General features: G+C 42.2%; 1 protein-coding gene across 6 annotated transcripts in view; it reads right to left on the minus strand.

Annotated features, from left to right (window-relative positions):
• The window catches only part of RC3H1 (ring finger and CCCH-type domains 1), a 49,351-nt gene that overhangs the window by 14,961 nt on the left and 15,538 nt on the right, over nucleotides 1–18,852 (minus strand). For 4 of the 6 annotated variants that reach the window (XM_019530867.1, XM_019530866.1, XM_019530864.1 and 1 more), the window contains exons 2-10: nucleotides 18,235–18,355; nucleotides 15,833–16,072; nucleotides 13,801–13,976; nucleotides 12,496–12,696; nucleotides 11,607–11,739; nucleotides 9,323–9,441; nucleotides 5,823–5,935; nucleotides 1,011–1,292; nucleotides 504–721 (exon numbers count right to left, since the gene is read on the minus strand). In XM_019530867.1, coding sequence (XP_019386412.1) covers nucleotides 504–721; nucleotides 1,011–1,292; nucleotides 5,823–5,935; nucleotides 9,323–9,441; nucleotides 11,607–11,739; nucleotides 12,496–12,696; nucleotides 13,801–13,976; nucleotides 15,833–16,072; nucleotides 18,235–18,355 — 1,603 coding nt within the window. The remainder of the gene's footprint in view (nucleotides 1–503; nucleotides 722–1,010; nucleotides 1,293–5,822; nucleotides 5,936–9,322; nucleotides 9,442–11,606; nucleotides 11,740–12,495; nucleotides 12,697–13,800; nucleotides 13,977–15,832; nucleotides 16,073–18,234; nucleotides 18,356–18,852) is intronic. The other 2 variants (XM_019530865.1, XM_019530869.1) reach the window with 2 other exon arrangements.

Below are 18,852 nucleotides of genomic sequence, written 5' to 3' on the forward strand. Positions count from 1 at the left end.
GTACCTATGGACCTTCCATTTAAGGACCTCAAAGTAATTTTCATGTGAAACCTTATATGTACCTGTCACAATTTCCCCCCCCACCTCATTTACCATAAGTAAACTGAGGTACAACAACCTGTGATCTCTATCTTACATAGCGCACTTAAAAAGATCACTCAAGAATGATTTGTTATACTAAGTGAACACACACCGCTAAAAAACAAAAATAAAACAAAGAGTAAGTCTCACTTAATGCAAGGAAAAAAAACCTCTTTGTATGTGGCTGGCTGAACTTCTACAACAAAAAAAATATTTTTTTTTGGCTGACTGAACAGTGCAACACTAAAGCTTACCCACAATCTTCACTCCATGCTAGCACAGAAAGCCTTTAACCCTCATGCCACCATAAGAAAACAAAGTTGAAGAGCCAAGTAAAAAAGATCAGGAAAAACCAAGATGGGAGGGAACAGCAGAACTGAAAAGAGGGCAAAAGACTAAAGGGCTGTTCCTGGCACACTCACCTTGTTGATAAGGTCCTGGATCAAAGGGTGGGGCAGCTCCTCTAGGATCCTGATAAAACATATCTGGTTGTTGAGCAGGATATAACTGGGACCCTCGTGGAACCATTTGCATCTGCTTGGAGACAGACATCGGAGGCAGGTCTGCTGGACCTCTAGTGGGCACAGGGTGTGGGTTCACTGATAAGGGTGGAAGTGAGCTCTTAGGGACAGACTCCAGCCTAAGGTAGAAAGACATCATTACTAATTAGGCTGCATCATGCACCTGAAAGCACTTGAAACAGAAAATGTAAAGTAAATATTGTTTCATTTCAAAACTCTGTATTTTGATGGCTCAAACCACTTTTCCCTTATAAAAAAAATCAGGAAGCAAGCAGAATTTTTCTATACCATTTTTAAGCAAACCGCAGAAAATTAGTGTTTCATTTCTATGGTGGATTTAGGGTTCCTTATTTTTTCCACCACATTTACACACACAACACTTCGAACAATATTTAGGAAGACCCGTACAAGTCAGGAGGGGATCCAGGGGCACTGCTGCTCAGGTGATCGATCTTCCCTGGTTTCAGAGCTGAATCATAGCTGGAGTCGGTCCCTCGTGAGATAAGCTGCGCCACTGTGCTGCCTGTTGACACAATTCCATTCGGCAGGGCAGAGGATTTTCTACTGGGCAAGTCCACTGCCCCTTCATCTGAGAGGATAGCTGCTGAAGGCAGGCCCACCTCATTGAGCTGACCCAAGGAGGCACTCAGGGGTCTTCTGGGAACCAGACGTTTGTTCATTTTACGAAATCTTCAGAAAAAGAAATCACACACCAAAAAATGAAACAAGAAACTAAAAGGAGTTGGGTTTCAAGATTTTTCATAGGGGTGCTACAGAAAGAGGTTCAATGTATAATTCAAGTTTCCTGAAGATTTGCGAGCCATTTATTGCTAGCATCTGATTGACAGGAGTTTTGTGGTGTTATCTGAACATTTAGTAATGCTTTCCTTCAGAAGAATGGTAAATATTTAGGACAAATTTTGTACAGATTAAGATGCAAAAAGGTGTTAATGAAATATCTAATGATAAAAAGCATTCAAGAGAAATCAAAGTTAATAATAACCCACAATAAACTTAAAAATTGGCTCCCCTAGCATATAACTTGTGTAAGAACTGGGCATTCAATTACAAGAGAAACAAAATCTGTGTATAAAGACACTACTTGTATGCGATTAGTTTTAGAAAGAGGGTAACATACAGTGGACATCTAGTTTATTTGTACAGCTTTACAAAGGGAAAAAATAGAAGGGAAGCAGACTCCTTTTTATTTTAATACTTGCCTAATAATAGCCATTATTCAGTGTTGCATGATCTCATTTTTATTATACTTTTGGAGGTTTGTAAAACATGCCTTGCCAAGATTTAAGTGCATGCATATTATTCAACGTACATCATTGCTGCTGCACAATAAACTTGATCAAATTCAGAATCCTATTTCTCCCCTGTTCCAGCCACCTCTGACAAAAGCCTGGGCAAACATGAAGCTTGTGCCATGAAAATCAGAAGGCTGGGGCTCTGTTGTTGGAACAAGGAGATCAAATGCCAGAGTTGATGGAATTTTGCTTTAAGTGTCCTGGCATCAGCTCACTTGTTACAATCTGAGTGGGATGACGTGTGTGCTACCTTGGGTGCCAGAGCTGTTCCCTCCTGTTCTGAACACTAACAGTAAGTTTTTGAGGTTGGCATACTCTAAAATATAAAAGGCTTTTTAGGTCAAAACCAGCACTTTAAAGTGTCTTCAAAAGTGAAGAAAGAAGTTAATACAGCTGATGGCATTCCAGCAGATTGTGGAAAATACCACTAAAAAGGTTGTATAGTTGGATTCTTTACTAGATGAAGTTTCTGAGTGGTCTTCAGGTATTGTTGAAAAATACAGCATAAACAATAACTTAATCTAGAGGCAACAAAAACACGCATAAGGCAAAATCTGCATCAAGAGAAGCAGCTGTAATGTCAGAGTAATTAAGGGGAAGGGGGGGAGGAATCGATTAGGATCCCAAAACCATGCTCCCTATTCATAAAAGGCAAAATTCTTTCCATCAAGGGGATACTTATCAACTCTATCACCCGCTCTGGTTGTAATCCAGTTCCGACAATCAGCATTACATCATGTTATAACTGGATTAAACTCTCATCCAGGTACTAATTTCAACCCTCATCCAGAAACTGAACTCCTCCTCCTGGTCCTGATTTCAGTTGGGCAGAAAATGTGGAGTAGGTATGGCATTTGGATATAATGAAGAGGATTAACACAGCAGTATCATTACCACACTGAAAGCACTACAGATCTGAACACAACACAGTATTCCCAACAGACACATTCAACAAAAGGTGACAGAATACATCCTTTTGGCATGATACATGAGGAAGTCCTCAGCCAGACTAGCAATCACACCATACCACCCTTTGGGTTCCCTCAAGGCAGAAGAAAAAAGCACTCAAGCAACACCATGAAATCCTGTTGTGTGAACAAATGCATCAAAAACTTTAAGAGCCAGCTAATGTATTTAAATATGGACACTTTGCCTTTGTTGGTTGCCAAGAGGGGAATCCATCTGCCAGTGAAACTACAGTTCTAACCATCTCAATAATAGATCTAAAACCAAGTTTGTAATGGTACCACAGAAATCTCAGTGCTCTAGGCAGTCCCAGAGCTGCTCTATCATGACATTCTCAATGGCTTCCTTGAAAAAAAGACATAGGAAATAAGTGGCAAGTATTAGTTCCTTCAGCAGCTCTCTAAGAAAATGTTATTTTAAGATATGCCAGCACTTTGCTCTTCTTCAGAAATTTACTACTTTCTAAATCATGAATGCAACCTCTCTTCATTGGAGTTAACTAGACAAAGGCCCAGGTCAAAATTATAGCTCAACATTCTTAAGCCATCTTTAGAAACCACAACTTTACACCAACTTTACATCTTCTAAGCAGAATTGTAACCGATGCAGCCAAATCCAGTCCTGACACACAAGATTTCATCTGCAAAATAGATGGGAGACCCCTCACATATAACTGTTTCAGAGTTAAAGTACCAGACTCCCCAAAGTACTAACCATCCCAAAAAGCTTGGTCAATTAGAATTCTATGAACACTGAAATGGAAGGAAAGAAAGTAAGTCTCCTTCATGGTGGGCGCAAAACTTTGAATATCTGTATCATCACTGATCAAAACTAGTAACATGAAGATTTCTAGCCCCAGTGCTTTAGCTTATCCTTGCTCCAGTTACATTTATTACGTGCATGCCAATATAAATAGATGGGTGGGAAGAGGGTGGAAGACAAGAGAGAATTATTTTCCAAACCAGTGGAAAACAAGCTTTGTGGCAGGCACACCACCAGATAATCCCCTGAATACCATTCCAGTCCTCTTCCCCCTTCTGCTCTGCAGCAGCTCTGCTTTCTGCTCCCTTTCCTGTACACTCTTGCTTGATCTCTTCCTCTGCTTTCTGCTCCCTGCCCTATCTATTGATGTGTTCCTTGATCTGCTGCGTACCACACAGAAGCTACTTATGCCACTTGTGGCATGCATGGCTCAGGTTGCCTATCCCTGTTCCAAATGATGACTAGAGCATGCAATTAGATGTAAAGCATTCATTCTCCCCAAAAAACCCTAGTCTAGTCTAATGAAAAGAGGCAAGAACAAGGATTTCATTATTTCTGTATAAACAAAACACACCTGTATTATTTCACTGGGTTTTTGTTTCTTTCTTACATGAAAGAAAATATATAACACTCTCCTAAAACATCCATGTGACATTTCTCAATATCTGACTGGCATTTTAACTAACTTATAAATATTAACTTTTGGACTGAAAACAATCATAAGTAATTCCAGCCCCAAAATGGAGGACTTCTGAGAAATTCTAAACCAAGCAACACAAGTTTCATATTTTCCATTAAAAATGCCATCTTAAGTCAGGCAATTCATCCCAACATAGCTACAATCTTTCAAATGTCCAATTGCTGTACTAAGACTATATGACAGAATTCACTTGTCCAGCTGCTATTTTCAGTATGCTATAACCTTAGACTTAACTGTTTATAAGTCACTGAAGAATAGACAAGCTGACAAGTTCAGATGAGTTTCTGGTAAAGGAAGACAGCTTTCAGCAGGCCCTGCTCCAAGCTTCCAACTCTTAAATCATATAAAAGCCTTATAAAGATGACTAAGCAAGATGCATACATCTGAATGATGACAAGATCCAAACACTCTCTCACCTGACTAAAAAGTTGAAGTGATCAGCAAAAAAAATTGGAAAATGTAAGTATACATACCTGGATGCAGTTATGGGCAGATCTAAGAATTCAAGGAGAATGCAGCCCACTCCCTCTAGCAGACCGACCATGTCACAGCAGCAGTTGCTAGGGACTTTTGTCCCTGAAGCAGGCTAATTTTTCCATCCATCTCCCTTAGCCTACTCACAGAACACCCTCCCCTGCAATAATCAAAGGTATCTCTTCCATCCCTCCTTCCGTTTTTCAGCAGCAATTACCCAGGATTTGCCTCTGGACATAGGAAGGGGGGACCCGCCCACTGCTGCCATTGTTCCAGCCAACTCAGGGAGTAGGGGTTGAGCCCCAGAACCATTCTTGCTCCACTCCAGCCAGGGCTTCTGAGTGGCACCACAGGGTGCTAGGCTTAGCCTGGGAAAGCACTCTGCACAGCTGATTCCTTCAGCCCCCAGCTGGAGCAGAGCAGCAGTGGTCCTGGGGCTTCCACCCCACCTCTGGGTCACCTAGGGACAGTGATGGCAGTGGACAGGTCCCTCCTTCACCTGCTCCCCGACTGGTCCCCCTGGACATTCCACACTAGCCCAGGGCTCCAGCCACACCTGGGACTCCAGAGAGGACCAAAGCATCTAGGGTCATGAAGAACTGGAGCCACTGGCACTTGACCTACACTGTGGAAGGTGGGGTGCAACTATACCACTGCACCCATCCTGGATCTGCCCCCCTGAATGCAGTCAAAGGCAACAAAGACTTATTTTTTTTATTTCAGCACATTGTATAGTGCATGCTTGTTTCAGGTTTTAAAATATTTATAAATCTATTATTGCCAGATGAGGCAAAATTTGCATTCTACCTTGAGGGTTATATACATGCTAAACTTTACATTAAACACCTCCCCCCCAGTTACACTCTCAAGAAGTTAACAGTTTAAATGCTTTTAGGGTAACATGTAGAGAAGCCCTCCCACAAACTTCTAAAGTTCTGATAAATTATTCCTATATGTAATGGCAGAACAAAGGAGTAAACATTTTCTAGCACAGGAGAGACTTACTTTTCTAGCTCCTCTTGCGAGTGTGCAAAGGTGCAGCTGGCCCCACGGGGACACCCCCCTCTTTGCTTCATGTCTCGGCACATGTATGTTTTATACTTGCTGTGCTGAGGAGGCTGACAAGGTTAAACAAAAAGAATATTTAATATCAATTACCATAAAAAATTAACAGAGAATGTGATTACAATGCTCTTCCACTAGAATATTCAAAAATGAACATATTACTAACTTAATCAGAAATGGCCTTAACTGAAATGCGTGACTGGAGAAGTTTTAAAAGTTGAGTCTGATAAAAGATTATCTTGCACTTTGGAGTAGATATTTTGACAGTAGAATACATTTATAGCAATTTCAATATACCAGGGGTGGGCAATAATTTCAGCTGAAGGGCCACTTAAGAGTTTTCTTGACCTAACAAATATTTTTGTAGCAATTCATGTATTTATGTAGTTTATATAGAGGTGATTGCATAATATGTCAAAAATTAAGTCTCACTCTTGTATATTGTATGGGGGGTGTGGGGGAGTGTGCAGTGTGGACTTGGAGGCCTGGATGCGGCCTGCCAGCTGTATTTTGCCAGCTGCTGCTACATATAATATAACCTCTTACTAAACTTGGATGGGAACTAGAGGTGTGTGAAATGGGCCATATTCGATTTGGATTTGGCCCGAACTGGGGGACAGCGATTCAATTTGTTGATTCAGATTGCTGTCTCGATTCGATTTGGCCAAATCCAAATCTGAAAATTCAATGCTGATTCAGAGAATCAGCAATCTGGCTATAGATACAGCTGTAAATGTTTTATCTACATACCTTGAGGTAACAGGCACAGCTCAGGAATGCTGAGATGGTGGGACAGATGAAGTGTCCCACTGGAGTGGGGGAGTCCCCCCACATGCTCAGCACCGGACCAAGAAGTGGACCACAAGTACTTTGATCGGGTACTTCCAACCCAGGAGGCAATAGCTGCCAAGCTGGGGGGACTGGGAAGTGGACTGGAAGTCTGGAGCTCTGCGGTGGACCCAGAAGTGGACTGGAAGTGCTTCTGGTCCACTTCCAGGTCTGCCAGTGAGCGCACTGGGGAACCCTCCCCCCATGCTCTGTGGGACACTCCATGCGCCCCAGTATCTCAGCATTCACAAGCTGCCTGGTACCTTGAGGTATGTAGACACTATTTTAAATGTTTTTTTCTATGTCCAAACCATCAGATCTCTCCAAATCAATTTGGAGGGTTCCAATTCGATTAGATTCAGAGAGGATTACAAGGGTCTCCTGATTTACTTTGGATTTATAGATTCGGCCGCTGAATTAGGCCGAATTAAGTCAGTGACCGAAGCTTCGCACACCCCTAAAGGGAACAAACTGTGGTTCAGTGACAAGTAAAGGTAAGTCTACGTTATGCCCCACTAAATAACTATCCACTTAAGTTAGCATAATGCTTGGTAATCTGGTTTTGCCTAAAAATTGCCTATTTACTGAGAAAGCAAAAAAAGAATAAGCGTTCTGCAAAATCTGCAGAAGTTCATCAAACTGTTTGAGTTACGGATTATAATTCTGCCAATTATTACATTTTTCTTCATTCTCCTGTTAGTTGACAATGACTTATTACCCTTCTGAGCTTCCTACGTAGTTAGATCTCACTGAACTTTCCAGTGTTGTTTGTATCTGCATAATAGATTTGTAGTTAGACAACATTAGTTATTATCCATGGACAGCTCAGGACCCAATCCTGCTCACGTTTAGGTCAAAGTGGTGTAGGGGAGGTGTCAGCTTGTTTTCTGAGATTTTTTTATTTATTTTTATAGTTAAATCAGAAAGAACAAGACTAGGCTATGAGAATGGACTGCCCTCTACTGGCCAACTGCAGCAAAGAATCAGAAGGGTTTTTTTGTTTTGTTTTGTTTTGTTTTGTTTTTTTTAATAAAAGATGGATAAACAGGGCTCTTCTTTTCTGTTTTTATCTGTTTTACTTTGGAGGCAGAAGTACCCCATTTGTGGACTATACTATGGAAAACCCCATTTCCAAAGCAAATTTTGATCCTCTTTGCTTTCAAGAGACTAGGTTGGGTAAATTATGTGATTATTAGCTACAGTTACAGTTTAGTTATCTTACCTGGTTTTTGAAAGATATTCACCCTAGGAATTTATAACACCTCTTTTCATCTAAAATTCTGCAAATGCTTAAACTCAGAGAATCATTACAAACAAATGCAGGGAATACTTTTTCACTAAATAAAGCCATCACTGAGCTGAAACATGCTTTAAAACCAAACCAACCTAAAAACAGAGTACCACTAGACAAAACCACATAGGCTCTTTTTGGGGACTAGCATACTAATTTCCAGGGATCCAGGTTTTCCGTTTCCTGTGAGAAAACGGGGGGTGGGGGGAGTAAGAATGGAGATTTCCTTTTAAACTGAGAAAAACATGGATTTTTCATTTTAACGAAGAAACACACGGACTTTCCACTTTTGCAAAGAGCTCTCTGCAGGGCAGCAGAGTTCCAGCCTGCAAAGGACTGGTGGGGGGAACAGAAGGAGGTGAGGCAGGGGCCCCATGTGCATGTGCATGCTCACACATGCACATGGCCACCAGGCAGTCGGGAAAGCAGCTCCTGCAGGTAACTCTGGTGGAGGGGATGGGGGATGGGCAGGGCTGGGACAGATGCCCAGCTGGGACGGTGCATAGGGCTTGGGGCCAGAATGAGTGGCTGCAGGGCCCCAGTGGGGAGCCACAGGCAGCTGGTCCAGAAAGGGGAAAAAGGAGCAGAGCTGGCTCTCCACTGCTGTGCACACTCCCGGGCAGGCAGATGCGCCACCAGATCTGTGTGTAGGGTGGGAGTGGGCTGTCTGCTGCAAGCTCTGGCTCACTGCCCTGCTGCCCTCCCCCCAGTGCCTCTTAGTGGGTTGGACCCAGTGCAGCAGGGCAGAGTGGCCAGGAGGGGATGCTTTTCACTGCTGCAAGCTCCACAAGACCCTGGTGAAGTACTCCCTGCCCACCCAGCAGCAGTGAAAGCAATGGTGCAGAGTTGAACCCCTCATTGCTGCTGTGCAGGCAGGGGATGCTTCACTACAGCACTGTGGAGCTCACAGTGGCAGCATGGCACAGGGCTGTGGGTGGGGAGTGAGGGGCCTGGACCTGCATCCTGGTGAGCACAGGGGTCAGAGGGAGCTCTGATTTTCCATGATAAATCTAAAAATGAGATACCAGAAGTTACAGGTACTCAGAATTTATTTTATTATAGTGATTAAGGCACTGGTGGTGTTCCATTTTAATCAGAGGATTTGTAATTTTTAAAACAGAGAAAACCAGGATCCCTGCTAATTTCCCTCTACCTTCAGGTAGATTGTTTTCTTCTCTTTTCAAACTGATATGCTGTGTAAAGTGGTGTGACAAATTTCCTAGTATGATTAAGGTTCACTAGGGACTTCCAAAGGTGTTTTAACAACATGCATTTGAACCCATGTTCCCAGATCTGACATACGAATAGAAACAGTCTTTACCTGTTGCTGATCTGTTCCTTTCTTGCTGTGATTCTGGATGTAATCAACTAGTCCATGTACCACAGTCCTTACTGCAACTAATCCATTTTCCAGTTGTTCCCAAGTTGGGGATGGGGCATCTAAAATATCCACAAGACACAATACTTTATTCTTAATAAGAATTTACCACAACTGTTTTTTGAAGGTTTCAGTTTAGAAAACAAACCAACCAACCAACCCACCCACTCCCAGAAACTAAAAAAGTAGTAAACTGCAAGAAATACAGTCACAAAAATCAACACATTTAAAAATCAATAAATGTTAAATAAAATTTAACAGATAATCAACAGAGAACTTAAAAGGAACATCAACAAAGAACTTAAAAAGGTATCACATAAGGGCACCAATTGCTTAAAGAATTAAATTATTTACGTGGTCAGAGAACCAAGCTTCATATCAAACAGCTTCGTATCAACCAAGCATCACATCAATAAGCCACTATTTAACACCATTTCAGGAATTCAGGACATGGTTTAATGTTGCTAATCCTGTGACGAGAGAGCTCCCTGATGTGCTAATATTTAGTGAATTTTTTTTATGAAGATTGGGTCCAGGTCTTCTTATCCAACAGTCTGCTCTCTCTGCAAAACCTCATGTCACACAGACATCCCTTTAGGTAATAGCATTCCGTATCAACATTAACCTAGATAGTCTAGAACTGAAGACACTACATGGCAACACAAATTGGGCCATTCAATGTAAAACAGAGCTATCTGATAAACACAACTATAATCAAAAGCATGGTGATAAATTAAATAGTCACTATGAAAAAGGTATGCGTTTATGCTTTTAGTTGGTTAGCTTCTTTTCCAGCTACTTAACATAAATTCAGCTGACAATATACCACCATGCATATATACTTTGAATCAGTGATTCTCAGTGATTCTCCAAGGGGTGCCTTGAGTATAACAAGGTTGAAAATGACTCAAAAGGACCTTAGGAGGGCTTTATTTACATTTAAGTGCCTCCAGAAATTTCGTAATGTAGTTGAATTTCATTATCCTCATTAGGTCTTTAATTTATCAGATGTCTTCTACAGGTAGGAGGAATATTTATATAAACTGAACCAAGTGTGGCCCACTGCAAAATCAAGGTAAGAAATCTTGCCCAACTGGGATCTTAATTGGTGGTAAAAGGGGAGGTAGGGTGGTGGTAGTTTCATGTACCAACTCCTGGATAATAAGCATCAGATACATTTGAAGTCCCATACTTCTCTAGTTCTAGAAAGGGAGAAGAAACTTTCTTTCATATCTCAGTTCCCCACAAAATTTCCTGCCTAGTGAGAAAGAGGTGGAGGAAATATTTGATAGCCTATCCTCCTCCAAGACTATTCTGGCCACTAGAAAAAAAGAACCTGACCAACATTCTACCTCTCCTTATCTGTTCTCCCATGAGAAACTCAGCCCCCAACAAGCAAACTATCATATCTGATAGTGTCATTGCTGCCATAGGGATAGAATAGCAATCATGCTGCTAATCTCAGTTCATTCTTCCTTTCCAAAGCTATAAAATATCAGACATGCACATCAACTGCGTGTAGAGTTTTTTGGCAGATTCAGAGAGAAGGCACTGTCATGATATCAAGAACAAACTGGTCCTCCTCAGGAAGGTCCTCTTTGAAACCTTAAATCACCTAATGTTTTGGGGAGGCAAGAGGCTGCAAGGGGCCAGGCAGAGAAGGGGACACAGGCTGCAGGGGTACAAACTGTGGGGGGAGGCAAGACAGCCACCTGCCTCCCCTTCCTCTGGCACATCCTCTCTCCCTCCCACTGCTGGCTCACTGCAGCAGCGGTGGGGGGGACAAATTTAAGATGACCTTCCTACAATAATTAGATTGTATACATAGAAAATTCTAACAAAATGTATACATTTTCTATACACCACATTTAATTATTGGGGTAATTTAATTATAATTAAGATAATTTAATTATCTTAAATTCGGAGTCATCTTGGATTTGACTACGTACAATATCTAAGAAAGGAACCAAGATTCTGCTACTAATCGCTGAAATCGCTACTAATACCTCCATAAGTACATGAAGCCTAGTTTCAAATAAAAGAACTTTCACCATTTGTACTGAGAAGATATTCTACCTGGATCTAATTTAGGTTCCAAAATAAGAACCTAGCTTCTCAGTACTTATTGCCTCTGCCAAGCTAGTTTCAAAACAGAATCCTCCTTTTACCCACCCTGAAAGGGCAAGTTCCTTTTATTAAAGTAGACACTATATGCCCCCCAATTTACCTGGACTAGGATCGATGTTAGCCAGGAGCTCTAAATGAGGTCGAAGCCGGTTCAGATTGGCTGGGTCTCCAGTACGCTGGAGAGCAATGGTTAGTTCCTGAACACTCTGTGCAAATGAGGCCGGGGTCTGCAACTTAAAAAAATTATAATAATTAACTTTCTACAGGTAAAGCAGCCCTTGCTGTTTTAAAGTGTTCCACCATTTCATCTTCCCTAAGCTTTCATTCCATTTTCACCTATGACAGTTTCATCATTCACTATTCCTAGAAAAGAGAGTGTACTTAAAGATCTTTAAGATGTAAGATTACTCCATAACATTAACCCTCTGCTTGTGCTTCTCCTTAATAATAGGGTATGAATATTTATAAGCATCTGTATTCAACTAGCATGCAGAAACATCAAATGGTATCACAGCTCCTGGACCAAGAGACTGGCAACATAGTTTAAACAAAAGTAATACAACACAGACAAAAGAAAGGAAGATGGAACATGGACAAAGGTAACAGCAATAACCCTGCAATTTCAGTGTCAAAATCATTAAAATTGGTTCCTTTTTTTTTAAGCTTGCTGTTCACAAAGGACAGCAAACTTCCATCAAACCAGCTAGATATCAATGCTCTTCTGCACTGTGAGATGGTTTCTCCATTTGGTGAAAGCAGTAGGGAAGAACAGAACGACAGGAAAGTGTACAAGTCACAGACATACAGACCAATGTTAAACTGGTTATGATGCACATATGCCAATTTTAAAAACTTTTAAGTCAACTTAAGACAGAATATAGCACATTGATTAAGTTTGATTATCTGTCCATCAAATATATCAGTACATTGCTGATGTTAAGTTACCGAGACCCGTAGACAAGAGCAGGGCTGATCTGAATTTGCTTTACCTTGTCAATGATGGACTGCATGTGGGATTTGTGGGACTGGTCTCCATACAGCAGTGAGGACCACTGATCTGGTGCAATCCGTAAACCTGCCTCCATGGCAATCTGCACAATCTGAGAATCGTGTTCCCTCCGCAAAGCCTCATAGGTTCGGAACTCCTCCTTCAACTGCATCAGGGAGGAGTCCTCATCACGTTTGGTAACCTGATGGAAAGAAATCAGCTCACCATAACGAATACAGTTAAACTGAATAGCAGAGCCAAGCCAATGGCTAGTGAATTTTCAGGTTAATTACCAAATTATATGTCTTCCTTCTGGAAAGGTATTAACTGCTATCATAATACTATGTGTATGCATTATGTCCTTATACAAACTTACCTATACTCAAATCCTGAACTGCTTACCTATATACTCATGTACTGAATTGCTCACATGCTGAATTGGCCTCATTGGCTAGACTGACAGTGGCTGGGCCAGCAGAGACAGCAGCCACCATTCTTGTGTCCCCTCAAAATTGGTGCCAGGGTTGATGCCCCAGGCTCCCACCCCTAATTATGCTACTGTGAGAAGGGAATCAACACTATAAATACTGGTTGGAGTCAACAATACCATAGGCTTCTTGCACCTTATTCTCAACTTATAGCACCCCAAGCTATTTCAAATCTTAACTGTACTGTTCAGTCAATATATACTGGGATTCTTCTACTACTAATTCTTGCTAGGCAAAAAATTATGCTAAACTTGTATTGTGTTATTGATATGGTGCATACTTCAGAACAGGTGGGCAACCGCCAGCACCAGGGCTAAGGCGTGGCATGTGAAGGCATTTGGTTGGCACATGCGCCTTGGGGCAGATGATGGGGAAGGGACTGGGGCTGCACTGCCACAACAAGGACTGGCCCCCTCGTAGCTCCCCCACCATCTGCCCCTGGCACGCCAACATTCTTCAAGTCAAGGCTGCAGGTGTTTTTGGCACTCTGACTGAAAATGTTCCTGACCCCCTGCTTTAGAATCCAGATGGAGACCGAATTCACATTTCACGCATCACCTGAAACCAAACTTCAGCCTAAGTCCCCCCCTTCCTCAGTGAAACCAAAAGACTGAACTTTTGGGATCTGACAAAAGTAGAAATGCTTCCTATAAATACAAGTGCCTATAATACTTATTATGAACTAGACAACTGAATAAAAAAGTGCAAAGAAATAGAAGTTCTTTTTTTTATAAGACTTTGGTTTGTAGCTCCAGCGTAATATTTTCTGTAATATAACAGGTAAGATCTTCCTGCACCAAGCAGGGTCTACTTTATACCTTGAAGCAGGAGGCTCTATAAAGGAGCTGGACAACATGCCCAATACTGGTTTTAGAAGCTTGAGGAAATCGTGGCTCCAGTCTCTGTACCACAAAAAGAACCAAGACCTTTCGCGACAAAGCAGATCCATCTTCCAGAGCTAGAAGGACCAACTTCAGGGCTTCTTCTTGCATCGCTAGAAAATACAGCACAAAAAAAAACAAACAAGTGAGCAAGACCAAGGACAATCTTGTGCTTCTACTGTGGTTTCCCCAGAAACAGATGCAGAAGCCAGTCCAATGCTGTGTCCTGTGGAATAGAGAAAATCATTACAGTTCTCTCAAAAGATGTCAGGGAATGTAAAAAAACTATTCCAAAACACTCTGGTATTAACGGAGAGAGGGAGAACAGGTTAAAGTAGGGGCAAGAACCAGTAACCCCTTCTCCTCTACTAAGATACCCTAACACAAAGAGGGACTAGAGCATATACCCTCAAAGAAAACAAGTACTATAAGAAAAGCTTTTATATTTGTAGTAGGCATAAAAAAGCAGCTAGAGCACACCAGATGCACTCTAAATCACTGAGCATCTCTGTTCCATGCAGTGGAACAAGAAGTTGTATAAGGATACTGGTGGAAAGAGGTTTTGCTACCAAAAGCTGGTTTAGCATTTCAACAAACTGTTTCCAGATGCTTAGCCTGCTTCTACCAGTTCAGTGGATTGACTTTGTTTAAAATTTTGTCAGAACACTTGTATTGCTTGTAATATTCAATAAAAATGCATTTAATAACTGTAATTAGGGTATGCCTTAACATAACCACATCACGTTTCAAAAGTTAAAACAGACATGTTTTATTAGAGAAAAAATATTTAAATAGAAACATTTACATACATCTCACACACACACGAGAAATCAGTTTTATGAAACCTGACTGAGCACATCCATAGTCAATGTCAGAACTGGAAAAATCATAGCCACTCGTATGAGTGGCTAATCATAGCGTAGCATTCTGTCTTTTCACTGCACAAACTACACTCAACTTCATCTCTTCATGACATTAAAACACAGGGGTTTGAGGATATTTTTAGACTTAAAAATCGTTGGCTGAATCTCCAACTCCAAATCGAATCAGAACCCTCTGAATCAATTCTGAAAGATGTGGAAAGATTTGGCGATTTGGACACAGACACAGCTTTAAATGGTTTTTCTACATACCCCTAGGTACCAGGTGGCTTGTGAATGCTGCGATGCTGGGGCAGATGCATCATCCCACAGAAGCAAAAGGGGCTGCTTAGTATGCTTGGCAGCAGACCCGGAAGTGAACCAGAAGCACTTCTGGTCCATTTCTGGGTCCACTGGAGAGTGCGCTGGGGGCCCCCCTCACCCTCCCGTGGCTCAGCAACTAGTGCCTCCTGGGTCTAGGGGAGGCTACCCAGGGTCCCCCCATGGCCAACTGCCAAGCCAAGGTGACATGACGACCCCCTCCCCTTCCGACCTGGAAGTGGACTGGAAGCACTTCCGGCCCACTTCCAGGTTCACCACCAAGCACATGGGTGGGCCCCTCTGCACTCCTGTGAGATGCTCCATCTGCCTCAGCATTGCAGCGGTCACAAGCTGTGCTGGTACCTCAAGGTATGTAGAAAAAAAACATGTAAAATGGTGTCTGTGTCCAAATCGCTGATTCTCTGAATCAGCGCTGAATTTTCACATTTCAATTTGGTCGAATTGAATCAAGGACAGTGATCTGAATCAACAAACTGAATCACTGTCCCTGATTTGGGCTGAATCTGAATCAAATAAGGCCCGACTTGCACACCCCTACTGAACAGACAGTATTCCACAGACAATAAAAACAACTCAAAAGACCTATCATTGAAGTCAGAAAACCTATTGGTAACACCTCATAAGAATGATGTTGCTGCTCAGTAAATTGGCCTAAGGAGTTCAGTTGCCTGCACCATCTAGATAAGTGATGTACATCCTCTTTTTTTTTTTCCCCCCAATCCCTGTATTGTTATAACAGTGGGATTAGTGAATTGGTTTGTACGTACCTGGCCCAAGAAACTGGCAGCCCCTAGCCCTCACTGCAGCCCACAGATTGGAAGAGAGTTGCTGAGGATTCTGATGTTGAAGGATAAGCTCCGTTACTGTTCTTTCACCCAGTGACCTTGCTGCACGCATGGCTCTGATTCGCCCTTCTTCTTCTACTAGTTGACAGTGGACTAATGTCACAAGTTTCCTTTGCATGGGACGACTCAACACACTTTGAGTGGTACTGTTCAGACCTACACCTTCACAACAAAAGGGGAGAAGTGAGGAAAGAGTTATATTTCTACTTCTACACGACTCTAAAAAGTGCCTCAATTCCCAATTCAAAATGAAGCACAGAATTTAATTATGCTAAATTTTCCATCCAAAGTTTATATATAAAAAAAATCATTCTAAAACTCCAGTGGGTTCACTTTAGGCACTGCTTAGGGAAAAGAGTAAAAACCACAAATAAACAACCACCCCCTTCAGGTCTACCCACTAGACCAGGAGTCAACAACACATGGCCACTGGGCTGAATCCAGCCTATGGAGGCTGGAAGGCTTTGCCTCTGCCAACACCCCTGCTGGGGGTGGGCAGCAAGAAGCTGCACTGGGACAGGCAGCTGGAAGCTGCTTCCACATTGCTGCTCCTTCTCCCCACCCCCTCCTCCCCAGCTGCAGTGCGGACAAAGCTCCCAGCCAGAGCAGAACTGAGTCCAGGCTGGGCAGCTTCTAGCTGAACCTGCGCTACAGCCAGGAAATGGGAGAGAACCGGCAGCAGTGCAGACACAGCTTCCAGGTGCCCAGCCCTAGCTCAGTTCCCCAACAGCTGGAAGCTGTACCTGCACCCCAGCCAGGAAGCGAGGAGCCAGGAGAAATGGAGGCAGTGCAAGCACAGCTCCCAGCTGCTTGGCCCCAGCAAATCCCCCCTCACTGCTGACACACCACCGAAGCCACTCAACACATGCTGGCCTGGAGCCCGGTTGTTCCAGCCTGCAGCTTGTAAAGGTTGACAGCCCCTGCACTAGACAGACAAGTCTAGTATTTCTGCTGCTCAAAAGCTTCATCAAAGTGCACCAGCTCCTTGAAATGAACAAGATTCTAGTCAACTTCACTGTTCCAATTGAAGCCACTGCAATATCAAACTTCAACTGACTGCATTCTCTCTCTGTTCAGCTTTTCTAATCTCCAGATATATTCACAGACCAGCAGAATATAAAAATATTGTTTGCTGGGAGTAGGGGAAAAGTAGAAAGTGTCATCCAGACTTCTTTCATAAGAGCCAGGAAACTGGGGTGGCAGTATAGAAATGTTGGCTAGCTATCTATGTCCTCCAGCAATTAGGACACTCAGGCAAGGGAAGAGGAAAAGCAGAGGGATGAAGCCTCCCTTATTCCAAGCAGACAGAACACTTGGGAGATGCATGGGGCAAAGCTGAAAATGTAACTGGGAACCAGTTAACTATTGGCCAAGATGAAAGTTAGAAACCACACGCAGGTCTAAAAGCACACTAGTGGAAATCCTCTTATCCACTCCCTGCTTCCCAAACGCTGTTCCCCTGGACTTCACCTCTCCTAACCTATCAGATAGATCTTTACATAAGTAATAAAGTTACTTTGTGTAATAATAGTTATTACTACATTCTCAAACAGAACTATTCAGATCAGGGGCGGGCATTTATTGTGGGCAGAGGGCCACTTACTGAGTTTTGGCAAGCCATCAAGGGCCGCATGATAGGCAGCCAGGGGCAGATAAATACTAATTTTCTAAATTTTTTTAGGGGCCTGGTGGGCCAGGTAGAATGGCCTGGCAGGCCACATCTGGCCCCTGGGCCACATTTTGCCCACCCCTGATTCAGATGGATCCAACACTTACAAAAAGGAATGAACAAGTTTTGACTTCCTGTTCCTAAATGCAGGAAAGAAGGATAATTCTGACCACAAGACGCATAAGATTTTCACTTTCAAAGAATTTCACTTTCATGCTTTATGCAAAAAAAAGGTTACATTTTACACTAAGGCAGTCATCTTAACATCAACTCTTCAGAGAAGAAAAAAAAGCATAAAGTTACTTCCGTCTTGATGCAGCTAGTAATGATGTTGACCATAAATTTTCTGCTCTGAATTTACTTCAACTAACTATGGCAAAGGTCAAAACTATATCTTTGCCTTCCCTCAATATGATTTTACACTAGAATAGTTCTCTCTATATAAAATTAAACACACACACACTCACTACTTCTACTGCAGTGAAGACATAGCCCAAAAGCTCAAAACACATATTTCTTTATTAGATCTAAATCTATTTTTCAGGAAGGCTCTACTGTAATAGTTTTAGTTTTGTTTTGATATAAAAACATTGAGATGAATCTTTATATGGTCCCATTTCTCAGTTTCAAAAGGAAATGGGAGTAAAGGACTTGCCTCTTGCACTGCTGAGTGGTTTGAGGTACAATGCTAGCTCTTCTACACACTTCTTGCCTTCCTCATAATGTTTGGTGTCTTCAGCTCCACTGCACAAAGTAATTGGCTGCTGTTCAGGAACCTGTAAAGAGATGACAGGTATGTACGACACTGTAGATGTATGCGTGTATGCATGTATATGCATACAGTCATATCAAAATGATTGTCATGCGTTTTCTTTTTTATTCCCCTCCTCACAACTTTCTACAGCACAAACATATGAATCTACTCCAACCTCTAGAATTCTTGACATTTCACTTTATCTATTTTATTCTTAACCATTACTTTTTTTTTTTGGATTAAACAAAAATGCCAAAGAATATATAGTATGTTTTCACGTGTAATGCAACATTTAGCTAGATAGTCTGTTGTATCATACTGCTTCACAATGATACTATATACCATATTGGTTAAGCCATTTATACCTTAGAACAGGAGTTGTCAACTGGGAGTACACATACCCCCAGGGGTGCTTGAGAAAGTCCTAGGGGGTATGCGCAGGCAGGAATGGAGTGCCACCATGCACTGTCCCACTGGATGCAGAGGCAGCTTGCATGCAGTGGTTGCCACCACTCTGTG

The sequence above is a fragment of the Crocodylus porosus genome, unplaced genomic scaffold (genome assembly GCF_001723895.1).
Source record: "Crocodylus porosus isolate Cpor-Errol unplaced genomic scaffold, CroPor_comp1, whole genome shotgun sequence".
Taxonomy (NCBI): Eukaryota; Metazoa; Chordata; order Crocodylia; family Crocodylidae; genus Crocodylus; species Crocodylus porosus.